Source organism: Cystoisospora suis (genome assembly GCF_002600585.1).
Source record: "Cystoisospora suis strain Wien I chromosome Unknown contig_1010, whole genome shotgun sequence".
Taxonomy (NCBI): Eukaryota; Apicomplexa; class Conoidasida; order Eucoccidiorida; family Sarcocystidae; genus Cystoisospora; species Cystoisospora suis.
In genome coordinates this window covers 43,704-57,811 of record NW_027153811.1, presented here as the reverse complement: position 1 = coordinate 57,811, position 14,108 = coordinate 43,704, and the positions used below count along the sequence as shown (strand labels likewise).

Genomic DNA, 14,108 nt, shown 5'->3' with positions numbered 1-14,108 from the left:
CATATCTTTCCTCCTACACGATACAGAGATGAGTGACTCCGCAAAAGAGATAACACCCCCCCCTCCCCCTAAACGCCTTTAGCTGCACTTCTTCTTCTTTCCCTCCAGCTCTACCTACTTTCCTTTATTCTGCATCTGATCATCTCATTCCCCGGAACCCTGGATCCGATGTCTTTCTTTTCAGCACCGTACCACCGCTCATCTCCATCCGTCTCACCTTGTCTTCATATCCCCACGGCCCTATTCTTGCTTAATCTTTGCGTCCTTCTCCCACTCTATGATGGCATTATGATCTCCCATTTGGTTCTTTATTTGCTCTTCTTTACCTTTTCATCGCCCCCAAAACTACTGCTACCACTAGCCTTTCCGACTGTCATTTCGGCCTGAGCTGTAATCGTCCGCGTCGTCTTTTCTATTCTTTCTCTTCCTGAGCCTTCACCCCTTTGACTTCTCCTCGTTCTTGGGCCATAACCTCCTCCTACTCCTCCTGCGATCCCTCCTGCTGCTTCATCTCCACTGCTGCTACTTTGATTCGATCCCCCTGTACATGTCTGTATGGTGGTGGTGTTCTCACTGAGAGAGATGGAGGTGGTAGAAGAGGAAGAAAGAGAAGATGACAATGATGATGATGAGGATGATGTACTTTTCTTCTCTTCTAAAGCTTTTTCTGTCTTTCTTGTTCCTGATGCAGTCTCGAGACCTTTTCCAGCACTGCCTTTGTTTGAAGAGACCAATGCTGGTCGGGCAGGGCCAACACCAGATGTAGGCGGATGAGGAGAAGAAGATGAAGTTGAAGAGCCAACAGACACATGAGATGATGAAGTCGTAGAAACGAAAGAAATAGTCGACATAGATGACTGTGAAACACTACTGGGGTTCGAACTATGACGGCTGCTTCTACGTGATAGGACGGTACCAACAGAGTTGTTGCTGCTAGCTTCCCGGTCGGAAGAAGAAGAAGAGACACCATCACCGGGAGGAAGGGATGGAGAAGTAGAAGAAGAGGGCAGGGGATTAACTGAAGGTTCTAGAAGTGGAGAGGTCCTGAGAGAGAGAATAAGAAGAAAAGAGCACTCCAGAAAGACATCAAAGAGTTCCACGATGAGAAGAAAAACAGACTGAGAGGAGCGGCGAAAACATCTTCTTCGGACATAAGTCGCCATGAGAGAGAACACAAAAAGGAATTTTAACTTCCCGCCTTTAAGCGTCCTACAGGGGAGGTGGGAGCTAGCATTCATGAACGTATGAGTAGCCAATCTCGCGTACATACGTATATGTATACAAAAGTGTATCACCTCGTATGGTTTATACATCTACATATCGTCGAAGCCATTGAGATCGTGTGTGTCTAGTCTAACGAGAAAGGAGCAAAGCAACGAGACATGTGTAGATACATGGCATAGCCAACGCATGTATTATGTATATGTCGTAAGTCGACATTATATATACATAGGGTGATGATAACGACGCCCGGTAAGACACACAGTGGAAGAACACGGCTGACGTCCAGTCCGCTGAGTGAATACATACATATATCATGCATATATATATATATATACATATATACATCTGTATCTCTCTCTCTCTATATGTATATTCCCTTCTGTGCGTATAATAAGTGTATGATGTACAGAAGAGATCCTGTATGCATAGTGAAGAAGTCCTGTTGCTGGCTTTGGCATAAAAACACCACGCACCGTGTGGATGACGCCTGATGACTCCTTCGTCCTGATCGCACCCCAGGACCACCTGAAGGAACGGCTGCTCCTCCTCTCGCTCCTTCTCCTTCTGTCCCTTCTCTCCGATCTCCATCAACCCCAGATACCCGTGCTCCATCAATATGCGGCACCACCCGTCCTGAAAGAAGAGAAACCAACAGCAAAAGAAGAGAGCAGTGAATGACCACAAGACTTCATCCTCTTCTTTCCTGTAGAAGTGACTCGGAATAGGAAAAAGGAGATGATGCGCACCTTCAGACAAACGAGGAATAAAAAGAAGAAAACATTCACGAGAAGTCTAACGCCTATGGTGGGTTCTACTGTCTGTTCGAGAGGCAAAACCATCAGCCGACGTTTCTTCAAGACTTTTCTCCAAGGCGCAGCTGTAGAATGAATGAAGATCAGAAGTCATCCCCTCTAGAGGATGAACAGAAGCAGAGCACTCGACACGTAAGCTAAGAAGGTTGTGGCAACAGGGGTGTGTATACAGCGGGTAGTAGGTATGTATGCTTGCACTAACATGCATGGAAGACGAAGAAAGAAATGAAGCTCCAAAGACAAACAGACAGCAGACTGAGATATGCTGTGAAGGAGACATAGACAGACACATATGCGATGGGCAAGAAGACAGATCTCTTGGACAAATCGATAGCTAGCCAACGATATATAGAGAGAGAGAGAAAGAGAAAGATTGGCATCGCCGTCACCGCGTACATACAGCTGCGCAAGGTAATAATAAAGAGAGAGATAGAACAAGACACCAAACAGACCGAGAGAATTGACTTCATGTAAGAGCCTGCGGCTTGATACTGGCTGGGTCTTGTAGTGTGCTCCTGTACTGGTGTTTCATCCATCAACCTACACAAACACACCTGCTATGAAGTCGCGATTCTTCGATCAAGTCGGTCCGAGAGATGTAGGTGTAAATCATCATGAACTGAGCAACAGCCTCGAACCTATGTACCGGGTACTGACTGGCGGGGGTGGAACCGCCCCTGACTCGATCAAAGGCGTGTAGACGAAGTAGTGTATATGCATGCAATGAAGAGGTCGGTGCGACGGTGATACCTTGTTCTCTTCTCAACGACTCAGTACATACCTACGACAGTTTGGCAGGTCACAATGCCATCAAGGATGCAAAGGTCTTCCTCACTCATGTTACGTCTCTATCAAACCCCAGGGTTTTAGAGAAGTGAGCTGACTGTCTCTACAGCATAACCACCATACTGCCTTCGTGAAGTGCGAAGAAAGAAGCAGACCAACATACACACTGATGAGAAAGAAGAAAAAGAAGCGTCTTCGAGGTATGTAGATCTACTTCTCTTCCATGCATCTGAATTCATGGAGACCTCTGCGTCCATACATGTAAGTGCGGAAAGACATATGGGTATCTAAGCCGTTCTTTCAGTACATGAATAGAAGGATTTCTTCTTTGAGCTTACCGGTCGTACCTGGTTTCTCCTGGAGAAGCTTCTCGCGTTCACCTTGATGTGATTTATCCCCCCCAGGTAAGGCTTTGGTTTCTTCGACTCCTTGACTGCCTCGTCCCTTGTTCTTTTCGTCTCTCTTGTGGTTTGTCATTCCATCTCCTGTGGCTGTCCGTGTTGAATCCTCTTCGGAGTCATCCACTACTTCTACAACTACTTCAGGTGCCGTTGGAGATCCGACAGAAACAAGAACTTCTTTCTTTGCAGAAGATGAAGATGACGCTTCGCCACTAGGAGATTCAACACCCGCTCGAACTTTCATGAGAGAAGGTTCCTTGCCATGCGGCTGTTGGTCAGGAGGAGAAGATGGACTATCTTTGACACGTTTAGCCGGTCGCTCAGCTGTACAAACACCCCCTGAGACCGGGCGTCCACGAAGACGACTTCCATCACTTCCTGTTCCTCCTCCGCTCACTTCACTTGGCTTGACTGGGCCATTGTTCAATAGAGACACCGGGGAGGACGCCGCCTTCTCTTGACCTGGACGTCGTCGTATAGTTGAGGCGACGTTTTCTTCTTGTGGAGACGATGCTTCTGCTCTTTCTTCTATCCCTTTAGAAGAGGACTTGTTCGGTTTCTCTCCCTCCTGTCTTTCTTCCATTTCTTTGTCTTTTTCCTCTTCTTCTCTCTTGTTCTTTTGTGCATCTGTCATTTCTTTTTTCTCGGCTACAGCCCCAGGAGCTGAAGAGTCATTCATATCTCTTTGTGAATGATTCTTCAGCTCCTGGAGCGGTGTTTTTCCGAGCTCTTCCGACTTCCCTTCTATGCCTGTATCATCGGCGTTCCTATTGACGACATCGCTACTTCGCACCTTCAACTTCTTCTTCTGTTTCTCCTGGTGATCTTCCTCTATCTTCTCGGTCTCACATTCCATCTGAGTAGTTAACGGTTCCTCATGCGCATCTGCGAAACCTTCAGTTTCATCGACATCTGCATCTATGGGTTGATCGGTTGGATGAGATTTTCTTGACTTCAGAACAATCGATTTCAAACGCTTGATTCTCTCCTGCAGCATGTTACCTTTCAACTGCATAGCTCGATTCAATAGAGCTTGCTTCTCAACTTCTCTCTTGGTATCAGCTAGCTGGGTCTCAAGTTCGACATTTCGGTTTTGTCCTTCCATAAGTCTAAGGTTGCATGCGTTGGTTAATTCCTCTTTAGCTTGACTTGCTTCTTCAAGTTTCTTCTGTAAAGTGACAAGCTCTTGATTCAAAACATTCACTTTCAACTGGAAATCGACAAGAAGAGGCTGTTCTCTCGCGTACGCTTCTTGGAGCTTTCCGTGAGCATTCTTCTCTTCTTGAAGTTGATTGTCTCTTTCGTGGAGTTCCTTTTTCAATTGATTCAGCTCGTCTTCATGTTCGAGCTCGAGTTGTCTAAGCTGGGCATCACGTGTCTTATCGAGCTGTGCTAGCTGTTCATCGTGTCTACTTTGCATCATCGCTAGTTGCTGCTCTACATTCTTGACCCGAAGATCCGCTTCAGCACGAGCGCTAGCGAGTCCTCGGGCTAGATCTTCTTTCGCGGCTGTGACTGCCATCTCATTCTTCTTGAGTTCTCTTTCAATCTTCTTAAGATCTTTCTCTTTCTTTACAAGTTCCTTCTCTTTCTCCTTGTTTTCTGTTTGAGAAACTTCAAGTGCGGTCTTCGTAGCTTGAAGTTCTTCAGCTAGCTTTTGACTTGCCTTCTCCAATTCGTCTATCTTCTTGCCTGTTCCTTCCATCAATGTCTTCAACTCCTTCTGTAAGCTTTCCTCCTTTTCACTTGACTCTTGTTTCACTTGATTCAGCGTCTTCTTGAAGACTTCCTCTTTCTCTTGGAGTTCCTTCTGATGCCGAGAAGTTGCTTCTCCTTCTTTCTTTCCAAATTCTTCTCTAAGTTTCTTCAAGTCATTCTCGTACTTCTTCTCCTGATTTGTCTTGTGAATCTTTGCTTGCTGTAGAGCCTCTTCAAATTCTTTTACCTTCTTCTGATGTTCTTCTGTCATTCTCTTCTCAATCCTCTTTTCCTTCTCTCCTGCTTCCTTTCTTAATTTCTCTACTTGGGTTGCAAGCTCTTCCTCTTTCTTCTCTAGCTTCTTCTGAATCAATCCAACTTCTTTCAAGAAATCTTTTTCTCTCTTCTCAGACTCGTCTTTCCACTTCTTCTCTATCTCCTTCTCCCTCTTCTCCAACTTCTCTCTCATTTGGCTTACTTCTTTCTCTTTCATTCCTAATTCATCTATCCACTTCTTCTCTATCTCCTTCTCCCTCTTCTCCAACTTCTCTCTCATTTGGTTTATTTCTTTCTCTTTCATTCCTAATTCATCTACCCACTTCTTCTCCATGTCCTTGTGTTTTCTCTCGAAATCTTCACGTGTCTTCCGCAGATCTTCCTCGATTCCTTTCCTCTTCTTCTCAGCATCGTGAAGACTTTGCTTCAATTCCTTTACAGCTTTCGTTTCTTCATTCTTATCCTTCGTTTCTTGATCTTTCAATCTCTTCATCATTTCCTCCTCTTTCGTCTTGAGTTGTCCTTTCAGTTGTTCCATCTCTTGTTTCGCTTGTTTGGCCTCTTGCTTCACATGAAGTAACTCCTCTTCTTTATCGTTGAGCTGCTTCTTCAGCCGCCCTAAGTCTTTCTGAGATGTCTGTAAAGTCTCTTTCATCTTCTGCCTTTCCTTCTCTTCTACCTGGAGCTTTTCACCTTGTTCAGTCTTCAGAGCATTCGCCTTAGCTAGCTGAGCTTGAAGTGCATCGATCTGTTCAACATAGACGCTGCAATCCTTTGCATGCTGTTGCTCTAGTGTATCATACGCTTCTCTCTGCTGCTTTAACTGGGATTCGTAAGACACCTTGGTCTTATCAAGAAGCTCTTGAAGATTCATTTTCTCTTTCGTCGATCGTTCTTCAAATTCTTTCTTCTCTCTTTCCATTTGTCTCATCATATCTTGGGAAGATTTCATCTGATCTGCAAGTTTCTTCTGAAGGAGGGTCAGTTCTTTTGCCGACCTTTTCTCGACTTCTTTCTTCTTCTTCTCCACTTCCATCAGTCGTGATTCTAAATCTTGTTTTTCCCCTGACACCTTCTCTTGGAGAGTGAGAACAGACTTTTCACTGTCCTCTTTTTCTCTCTCCAGCTGATCTATCTTGCCATGCAACGCATGCGCTAGTTCGATCTTCTCATTTTCAGATGTCTGCTTGTCTTTCACAGCGTTCTGGAGTTGTGCACGTAGGCTTGAAAGCTCAGAGTCTTTCCCTACAAGTTGTCGCCGTAGCGAGCTCAGAGCTGTCTTTGTTTCATGAAGAGATTTCTCAGAGACTTCCTTATCCTTCTGAAGAATCTCGATGCTCTCTCTCAACTTCAATTCCTTCTCCTCAAGACGCTGTTCTATCTTGCTAGTCGCTTGATCTCGTTCTTCAATCAACCTTTTCAGGCGACAGTCGTACTCCTCCTTCATCTTTCTCAGCTCTAGACTACCACGTTCCATTTGGTGTTCGAACTCTCGGGTCTTCTCTGCAATTTCTTTTTCCCGTCTCTTTCTTTCTTCCTCAAACTCCTTCTCTCTTTTCCTTCTCTCCTCCAAAATCTCTTGTTCTCTCTTCTTTCTCTCTTCCTCAACCTCTTTTTCTCTTCTCTTTCTCTCTTGCTCGACCTCTTTTTCTCTTCTCTTTCTCTCTTCCTCGACCTCCTTTTCTCTCTTCTTTCGCTCCTCCACAATCTCCTTTTCTTGCTTCTTTTTCTCTTCTTCTATCTCATTATCTCGTCTCTTCCTCTCTCCCTCAGTCTCTTTTTCTTTTCTTCTGAGTGTAGCTTCTGTTTCAAAAGCTTCTTTCAACTGTGTCTGTGTCTTAACCAACTCTCGCTTTGTGCTTTCCAGCTCCTCTTCGGTCTTCTTCTGATCCTCGCGTGCTCTCTGGGCCTCCCGTTGCAATGCAAGTATCTCATGCTTCAGAGCTTGCTCTTCTCCCTCTCCTGTTTCTACTTCTCCTGAGGTAGATCCCCCCTTCATAGTCTCCTGTGCTATTGCATGCAACTTTCTCGCTTGCGGTTCTCCTGCTTGAGTTGCCTTTTCTTCTCTTTTCGTCAGCTCCGCGTGCTGCCTAGAATGAAGAGAAGAAGTTTCTCCCTTCTCTCGATGATCATCTGTTATCTTTGATTCGTTTTCGAACGATGTCTCATTCTCTCTCTGATTCTCGTTAACGTCACTTTCTTTACTTTTTGCTTCTGTCTGGTCTCGACTCCCGTCTCTCCTCTTACAAGCAAACTTAGTCCGATCACGATGATTAGCCCCCCCAAGAGGAACGGCGCCATTTTCTTCTTCTCTCTGTTCTTCTTCAGGAAGAGATTCCTCGACTTGATCAGGAGATGAAGATGCAGAGAAGGCTGAGGCACCAGGACCAGGCTCCTTGTCATGATGTGTAAGTAACTGAGAGACCTACAAGAAGAGAAGAGAGAAAAAGAAGGAAAAAAAACCATCGACACTCTCGAGTTAGATGAAAGAGTCTTCTTGATCCAAATTAGAGATGGTAGTCGAGACTCATCTCTTTTCTGCCCCGGGGTGAACTTCCGAGACAGGATTCTCTTATTTCTCTCAGCTTGTAACAGTATTCATTCTCACTGATATACACAACCACCACATTCTGCTAGCGTAGAGAAAGCTGTCTTGAAATGCCTGTGTCCGAAACTGAATTTTGCGCTCGACTCCATGCAAGCAATCGTGTAGACCTAGTGGAGGCTACTCTCGTGTCTTTCTTCCACGGATAGCCAGCCTTCAGAAGAATCAAATCATACCCTGTGACGGAAACAGTGTAGCCTCTCTCCTCTCGCTTTCTCCTCTTCCTTTCTCTTTCTCTCTCCGTAGAAATAGTCTGCCTGCACCATCGTGAGAAATCACCTTGGAGGCTTTCATAAGGAAATTTCTGCTCTTCATCGTGATGTGAGGTGAAGATAGTACGGAGACCACCCCGTAACATCTTTACAACCACTACTCCCAGGTTTATCCTCCCATTCAAAGAACTGCCGAGACGTACTGCGGAGTCTCGCAGTTTCTGAGTGGACTGCCTCACAATACATGAGTGTGTGCGAGATACTACTTAAGACTGCATGCAGAAATAGAGAAAGTCATGTGGGTGTTGCACATTAGGAGCATGCGTGCTTGCTCAGTTTTCAGTCAGGAGTAGCCGTAAGCCCCAGGACTTCTTCTTCTAGAAGCCTCAGGGGCATGGATGCTTGTCGTCTGTGTATCTCCTTTCATCCTCTCTCCGGCAGGAATAAGTTAAGGAGGAATGCGAAAGAAGGGCTTCGTGTAGTGTTATGTGTGCTTGGTCTTTATTTTAACTGACAGGCTGTACATTAGATGTACAGATATACCCACATACAGCCTGTCAAACGCCTGGATGGCGGTGACCCCTGTTTCTATCTACAGAATGTGAAAGTACATACTTTTATAGGACGGAGGACTACTCTATTTTGATTTCTGACTACTCATTACCTGTTCCTGAAGTCCCTGGTTGACTAGGTAAACCTTCTCCAAACGAAGCATATAGTCTGCGACCTCTGTCTCTCTCCGTGTCAGTTCGGCCCGAAGTGCCGCAAGTTCTTGCTCGACCTTCTGAAGGATCATTCATAGAAAAGTTGCAGGCAGACATCTGTGTGTTCTATCCCTAGCCCTAAGCCCTGACAGCTATTGAGACGTCTTAACTACACGTGTTTGAAAACCGTGATGAAAGAGAAACCAGGAGAATATAGGGAGGACAGCCGATCAAGAAGAGAAGGTTATCCTTGTGACATTCCTCGCAGAAAGGGGCAATGGGACCGTCGTACTATATGCAGGCAGGTAGAAGAGAAGGGATTCGATAGCTATGCCACGGGAAGACAAGGTGAAGAAAAGAAGAACGCGTGAGATCGTCATCTTCTCGTCCTTGGTCTGCTCACAGCCGGCATGGTATGAAACAAATCTGAAACACGTAGCCGTGGCCTCTGAAGAATACTGAGGGGAGATAGGGCGTGCATGCACTGATTTGTGCTGTCTCTCGTGAGCCCTGAGAAAGGCCTATTACTCTGCCATCACGTGGATTCCTTCATGAAGTAAAAAAAAAGGGTGAGCAGCGGGCTTCAACGGAGAGGAAAGGCACGGAGAATGAAGTCTAGTACCAAGCCAGGAGTCAGGAAGCAAGCACGCAGGCAACCAAGAGGACAATAGCAGTTCTAGCGAAAACAACCTCCGTCACGGTGATACAGGCTACAGTCTTTTCATCAACGCATCCGCAAGTCCAATACCAAGAGGGCTGCCACACGCTATACATATGATTACATAGAAGAGACATGTATATATACATGTGTATATACGCAAACAGACGTGTTGATATATCCCAGCAATGAGCAACAGATGGACAGATAGGTACATAGATACATGCATGCGGGAGAGAAGTGTCTTTCCAAGGCTGCCTACTCTTCCAGACCCTGATTACACCATTGCTGGGAATATGCTTACCGCCTGTTCAGTTGAGGTTGAGGCGGAAACAGACCGAAGCTGAGATCGCAGACTAGTCACGTGAGAGACAAGTTCCTCTTGTTTTTGTAGCTTTCTTTGTTGATCTAAACGGCGCTCCTGTTCACGTTGCGTACGTCGATGCTGAGCAGCTAGCTGCTCTTTGAGCTGATCCACTTCCGCTCGTGCTTCAGCCTCATTCTTAAGCGACTTCTACGAAGACAGGAAGACAAGGTTCTCTCACCACGTCTACAACCAATCTTCTTCTCAGAAATGTGGATTGACCAAGAAGACCATTACAGGCGTTGAAAGCGGGACAGAGAAGAACCCGGAGAGAAGAGTTTGGAGTACAGAGGGAAGCACTGGCTATAGGAGGTCCGTTGTTTCCACCTCAGCAACTGAGAGCCGGAGAGGCCACCTATTCTTGTTCGCTGTATAAAGGTATTAAACAGAAGACCCTCCCCCTCGGCAAGCAGAAAGGGTTGACTGCAGGATCGCTCAACCACCTGATGTGTCAGAGATCAAGCCTCCTAAGTTTGCAGACTACTCATCATCGGGTTACTTCAGCCGTGCGTGTGTATAAGTCTCTCCGCACAGGGGCAGCAGAGAAATCTGTATAGTAACAACGTGCAGCACTCAAGAGGCCCAGGAAAACTTCTTTTCTTTTTCTTGTCGCTTACACTCTCTCTGTGTTACTCCTCTTCTCCATTCCGGGGACAGGAGTCATCTATACAAACCCACACCTATAGAAAGGATAATCAACTTGAGGTCCTGTCGACATAGACTACAAGGAACCAGGAAATCCCATGATATGTACATGCAATACGTTAGAAAATCGACAGAGTCCGCTCAAACTGTTAAAGCCGGGAGCCTTCCCTCTCCCCCTCCACTTCCGAGGAGCGGTCTCCTTCCATCCGGCGGAACCCTCTTTATGTTTGTGCCATAGGAATCGTAGGGTAGCAACTGAACTTCTCCGAACGCGACGACTGTCTTGAGCAGATGCTCATATGCTTCTAACTGACGCTTCCTCCTCCAAAAACCCGGCGAGCTACCCCCTAGGACTTCTACTGCAAAACTGCAAAGGAGCGTCCCCGCACCGTCAGGAGCGTCGTGTGAAGTCTCGATTCGAATGCTGTTCTTCACCGTTGTAAAGTGAAAACCGGATACAACGTGAGTCTAGAGTATGCTACTTCAATCCATGAATGACAGCAAGTACGTAGACCTGATGGAGGTTGTTTTGGAGACCTGACTAATGCAATCCAGCGGCTGAGTAAGGGACGAACGTGGTGTTGGATAGCGATACTTTTGATGAGACGATGATATGAGATTACAACAGTTGAGGATGCGGTACTTCAATCAATCACTGCTATAAAACCCTGTGACTGACGAGAGATAGCTTGGAAACGTTGTGCGCGCTCGCATCCCGCCGAGTATGTGAAGCGCGAGTGGACCGAGACCGTCCTCTTTGGAGGAAGGACGATCACCCGGCGATCCTAGTGTAGGACTGAATAGAACTAGGGCGGGGACTGAGTTTGAACCTCCCTCTTCTCTAGAGTGTCGGACACGCCCCCCTCCCCCCCTTGTCCGTAAGGTCACGCGTATGGACTCGCTCAAAAAAGTTCTCATGTCGAGGACCGCGTATAAATAAGAGAGGGACACGATAATGATACATGACGAGAAAACATCACAAGCGAAGAGACATTCTCACCTGAAGGGCAACTACCAGTGCTTCGCTTTGGGCGGCAGTAAGCTCCCACTGCGTAGCCGCGTATTTCAGCATTTCTCCTGCCGCATCGACAGGATCCATCACACCCGCCGCCGCAGTGCGGGGAGGAGGCTGGGGCCTCGAACCGCAGAAGACGTTGTGAGTATACGGAGAAGAAACATGACGAGATAGTGAAGAGAACGCGTAGGGAAGAGGTGATGATGAGTGAAAAGCTGAAGGACCCGTACGTGGTTCTGAGGAGTTAACCCGAACAGAAGAGGAGGAAACGTTCTCTGATGGCGTCCCTTCATGGCCGAAAAAGATCTTGCCACCTGGCATACTAAATGGGCTTTGCGCCATCGCGAAGATTGTTACTGCCAGGTAGACGCTTGGTAGGTAGCAGCGGAGGCTTCAATGCATAGAAACTATGGAAATTCATACAGCAACCTAGGGAACACCCAGCAATTGGCGAGATCCTTGTAGCTGTTAACCAGTTGTTGAGTTTTTCCTCCGATTAAGCTGGGACTCGTCAGCATCCATTTTCAGCCTCTTCTGATCTTGTGCCTCCTCACTGACCACTTCCGAACTCTAGAGAAACGAAGGGAACGCAGAGAGTTACAGAGTCCCCAACCACATATGTCTTCCGTTGCATGCAGGCTGCAAAGTTTTCCTCAGGAAAACAGGGCCGCCACAGCAATACACTACCCTAGACTGGAGGCACCGGATGGCACAGAATGACGAAGCGTAACTCCAAAGGAAAAGCGTTCAAAGGTACTAGAACAGGCCGTGTGCTGGGCCAAGTGAACGGCGGTGTGTTTGATTACAGCTACAGCCCAGGATGCAATGATGCAATGCAGATGAGCGCAGACAATCTCGTCTTCGAAACAAACCAACTCAGTTGCTTTTGAGAGGGTACACATCACTCAGACTTAAAAACAGAGCCGAGCACAAGGACATTCTCACATGGCATCAACAGCAGTCTGGCTATTGACGGGAGCCCGGAAGAAGGGAGAATGTAGATGCTAGGTCACTAACGACGGCGGCAGCCGGAACGCAGAAAGACTAAACCAGGGTAATACTTTTCCTTAGTTTGGTAGAGAGCGTGAGGCAGCCAGTCGCTCATGGCACACACAGGTTTGAGAAGAAAAAGGAAAAAGCTTGAAGACACCGAGACGATTTTACGGGCATGCACGAGACTCCTAGAGGCGGACTAAAGCAAGATGTCGTTCCTTCAATGACTTAACCAGCTGCGCTACGGTCGGACACCCTGGCTCAGTTGAAACGCGTGAACGCTAGAAGAGGGGGTGATAATAGAGCCCTGTTTGGTCGAGTTTGCGGGGTATACACACAGGAAGGCGAGCAGAGCGAATGTGCTTCCCCTGCATGCCGGCTGCGCGGCAGGTCTGATCAGGCCCCCGTTACATTCACAACAAAACCTGACCCCCTTCATGTTGAATCTCTGTCTCAGCGTGTTCTTGACTGATCGCGTCTCTCACCGCCGCCGGGTTGCACGGTCCGGTGTGAAAACACCTCGTGTCGGATTCATGAGTGAAGCTATAAATCTTGACGTAGTCGTGTGAAGGAGTCCGTCAGGCTCTGGGCATCCTGTCGTACCTTACGCCTTCTGACAGCTCACAAGCAGGCTAAGTCGTGCCAAGACCTGCCTCCGGTTACATCAGCAGCAACCTACCTCGGGCCTAAGACGGACAAGCTCCTAAATTAGCGAACGCGCAACTCGAGGTGCCATAAAGCCTGGACGGCGACCAGAGTACATGACTTTGTTTGAATTTCTCTCATCGGGCATTCGCCTTCACTGTTTGGAGCAAACCAAGAGCTTTGCCATAATGGGAAAGTCCGACCAGGCTTGCGACGTGTAGGAGTGTGTGATGTCACGTTTGCTCCTTACAGTATAGGTCCCCGCAGTACACCTATCTCCGTGGATCTCCGGTGCTGACCGTGCATTCAACCAATGTCCACAACGAACGGGACGCGGAAGCGGTGCGTATCGGAAAGGCAAAATAGACGAGGGCATCGGTGAAGTGCTGTGTACACTCTGGTGCCGGAAACAGAAAAAACATATAGTCGTTTTTGTTCAAGTGAAAATTACGTCGGCGACGCCGTATGTCCGGAGCATAGCGCCAGCATCGCTGCAGGGATATAGGAGGTGTTCAAAGATGCATCGAAGAAGCTCTCTTTTATTTGAAGAGGCTCTGCCGTTGCCGAAGAGCCTGCTGGGTTGAGGGCGCGTGACTTTTGAGGTCTTTAGGAAGTGTTGGTCCGCGCATACATGTCTTAGCCGTCTCTGGCGTTGCCAGTCGTCAATACTGACACTGCAAAGAGCTACAGGAGGTCGCCTGACCGAGCACGGCCGTGCAAGGTGACGACTGCGCTCACCAGACTGCAGAAACCCCGTACGAGGGCTGTTGCTGAGCCGCAAGCAAGAGGGCGGGATGAAGAGCAAAACATGAGTCCAATCGCAGAGAGGAGTTGTGATTACCCAGAAAGGGTGCAGGCGGCGTGTGGGAAGGGAAATGGGAAATACGATGAGTCGCGGGTGGGGAGAACGGCGGCAACTGGAATTGCGGACCCCCAGTGGAATCCTGCTGACACCATGAAGAGTATATTACGCGAAAGTAGGCTTGGGTTAGGTCGCTGAGGAGCAGGAATCCGTCCCGAGAGACGTCGCTGGGACGCTCGCCCCTGGCTAAGCATCCCTAGTATCGCCG

At 47.5% G+C, this 14,108-nt stretch overlaps 1 protein-coding gene across 1 annotated transcript; it reads right to left on the bottom strand.

The window, feature by feature from the left end:
- Positions 1-308: 308 nt before the first annotated feature.
- Positions 309-12,671, bottom strand: CSUI_002368 (200 kda antigen; the record flags this gene model as incomplete). The annotated part of the gene is made up of 6 exons (XM_068062570.1): positions 11,386-12,671; positions 9,681-9,890; positions 8,679-8,798; positions 3,161-7,622; positions 1,698-1,857; positions 309-1,044 (listed from the first exon to the last, which is right to left on the bottom strand). The coding sequence occupies exons 1-6, from the start codon at positions 11,740-11,742 to the stop codon at positions 309-311; spliced, it is 6,045 nt and encodes a 2,014-aa protein (XP_067925459.1). The 5' UTR covers positions 11,743-12,671.
- Positions 12,672-14,108: the final 1,437 nt, after the last annotated feature.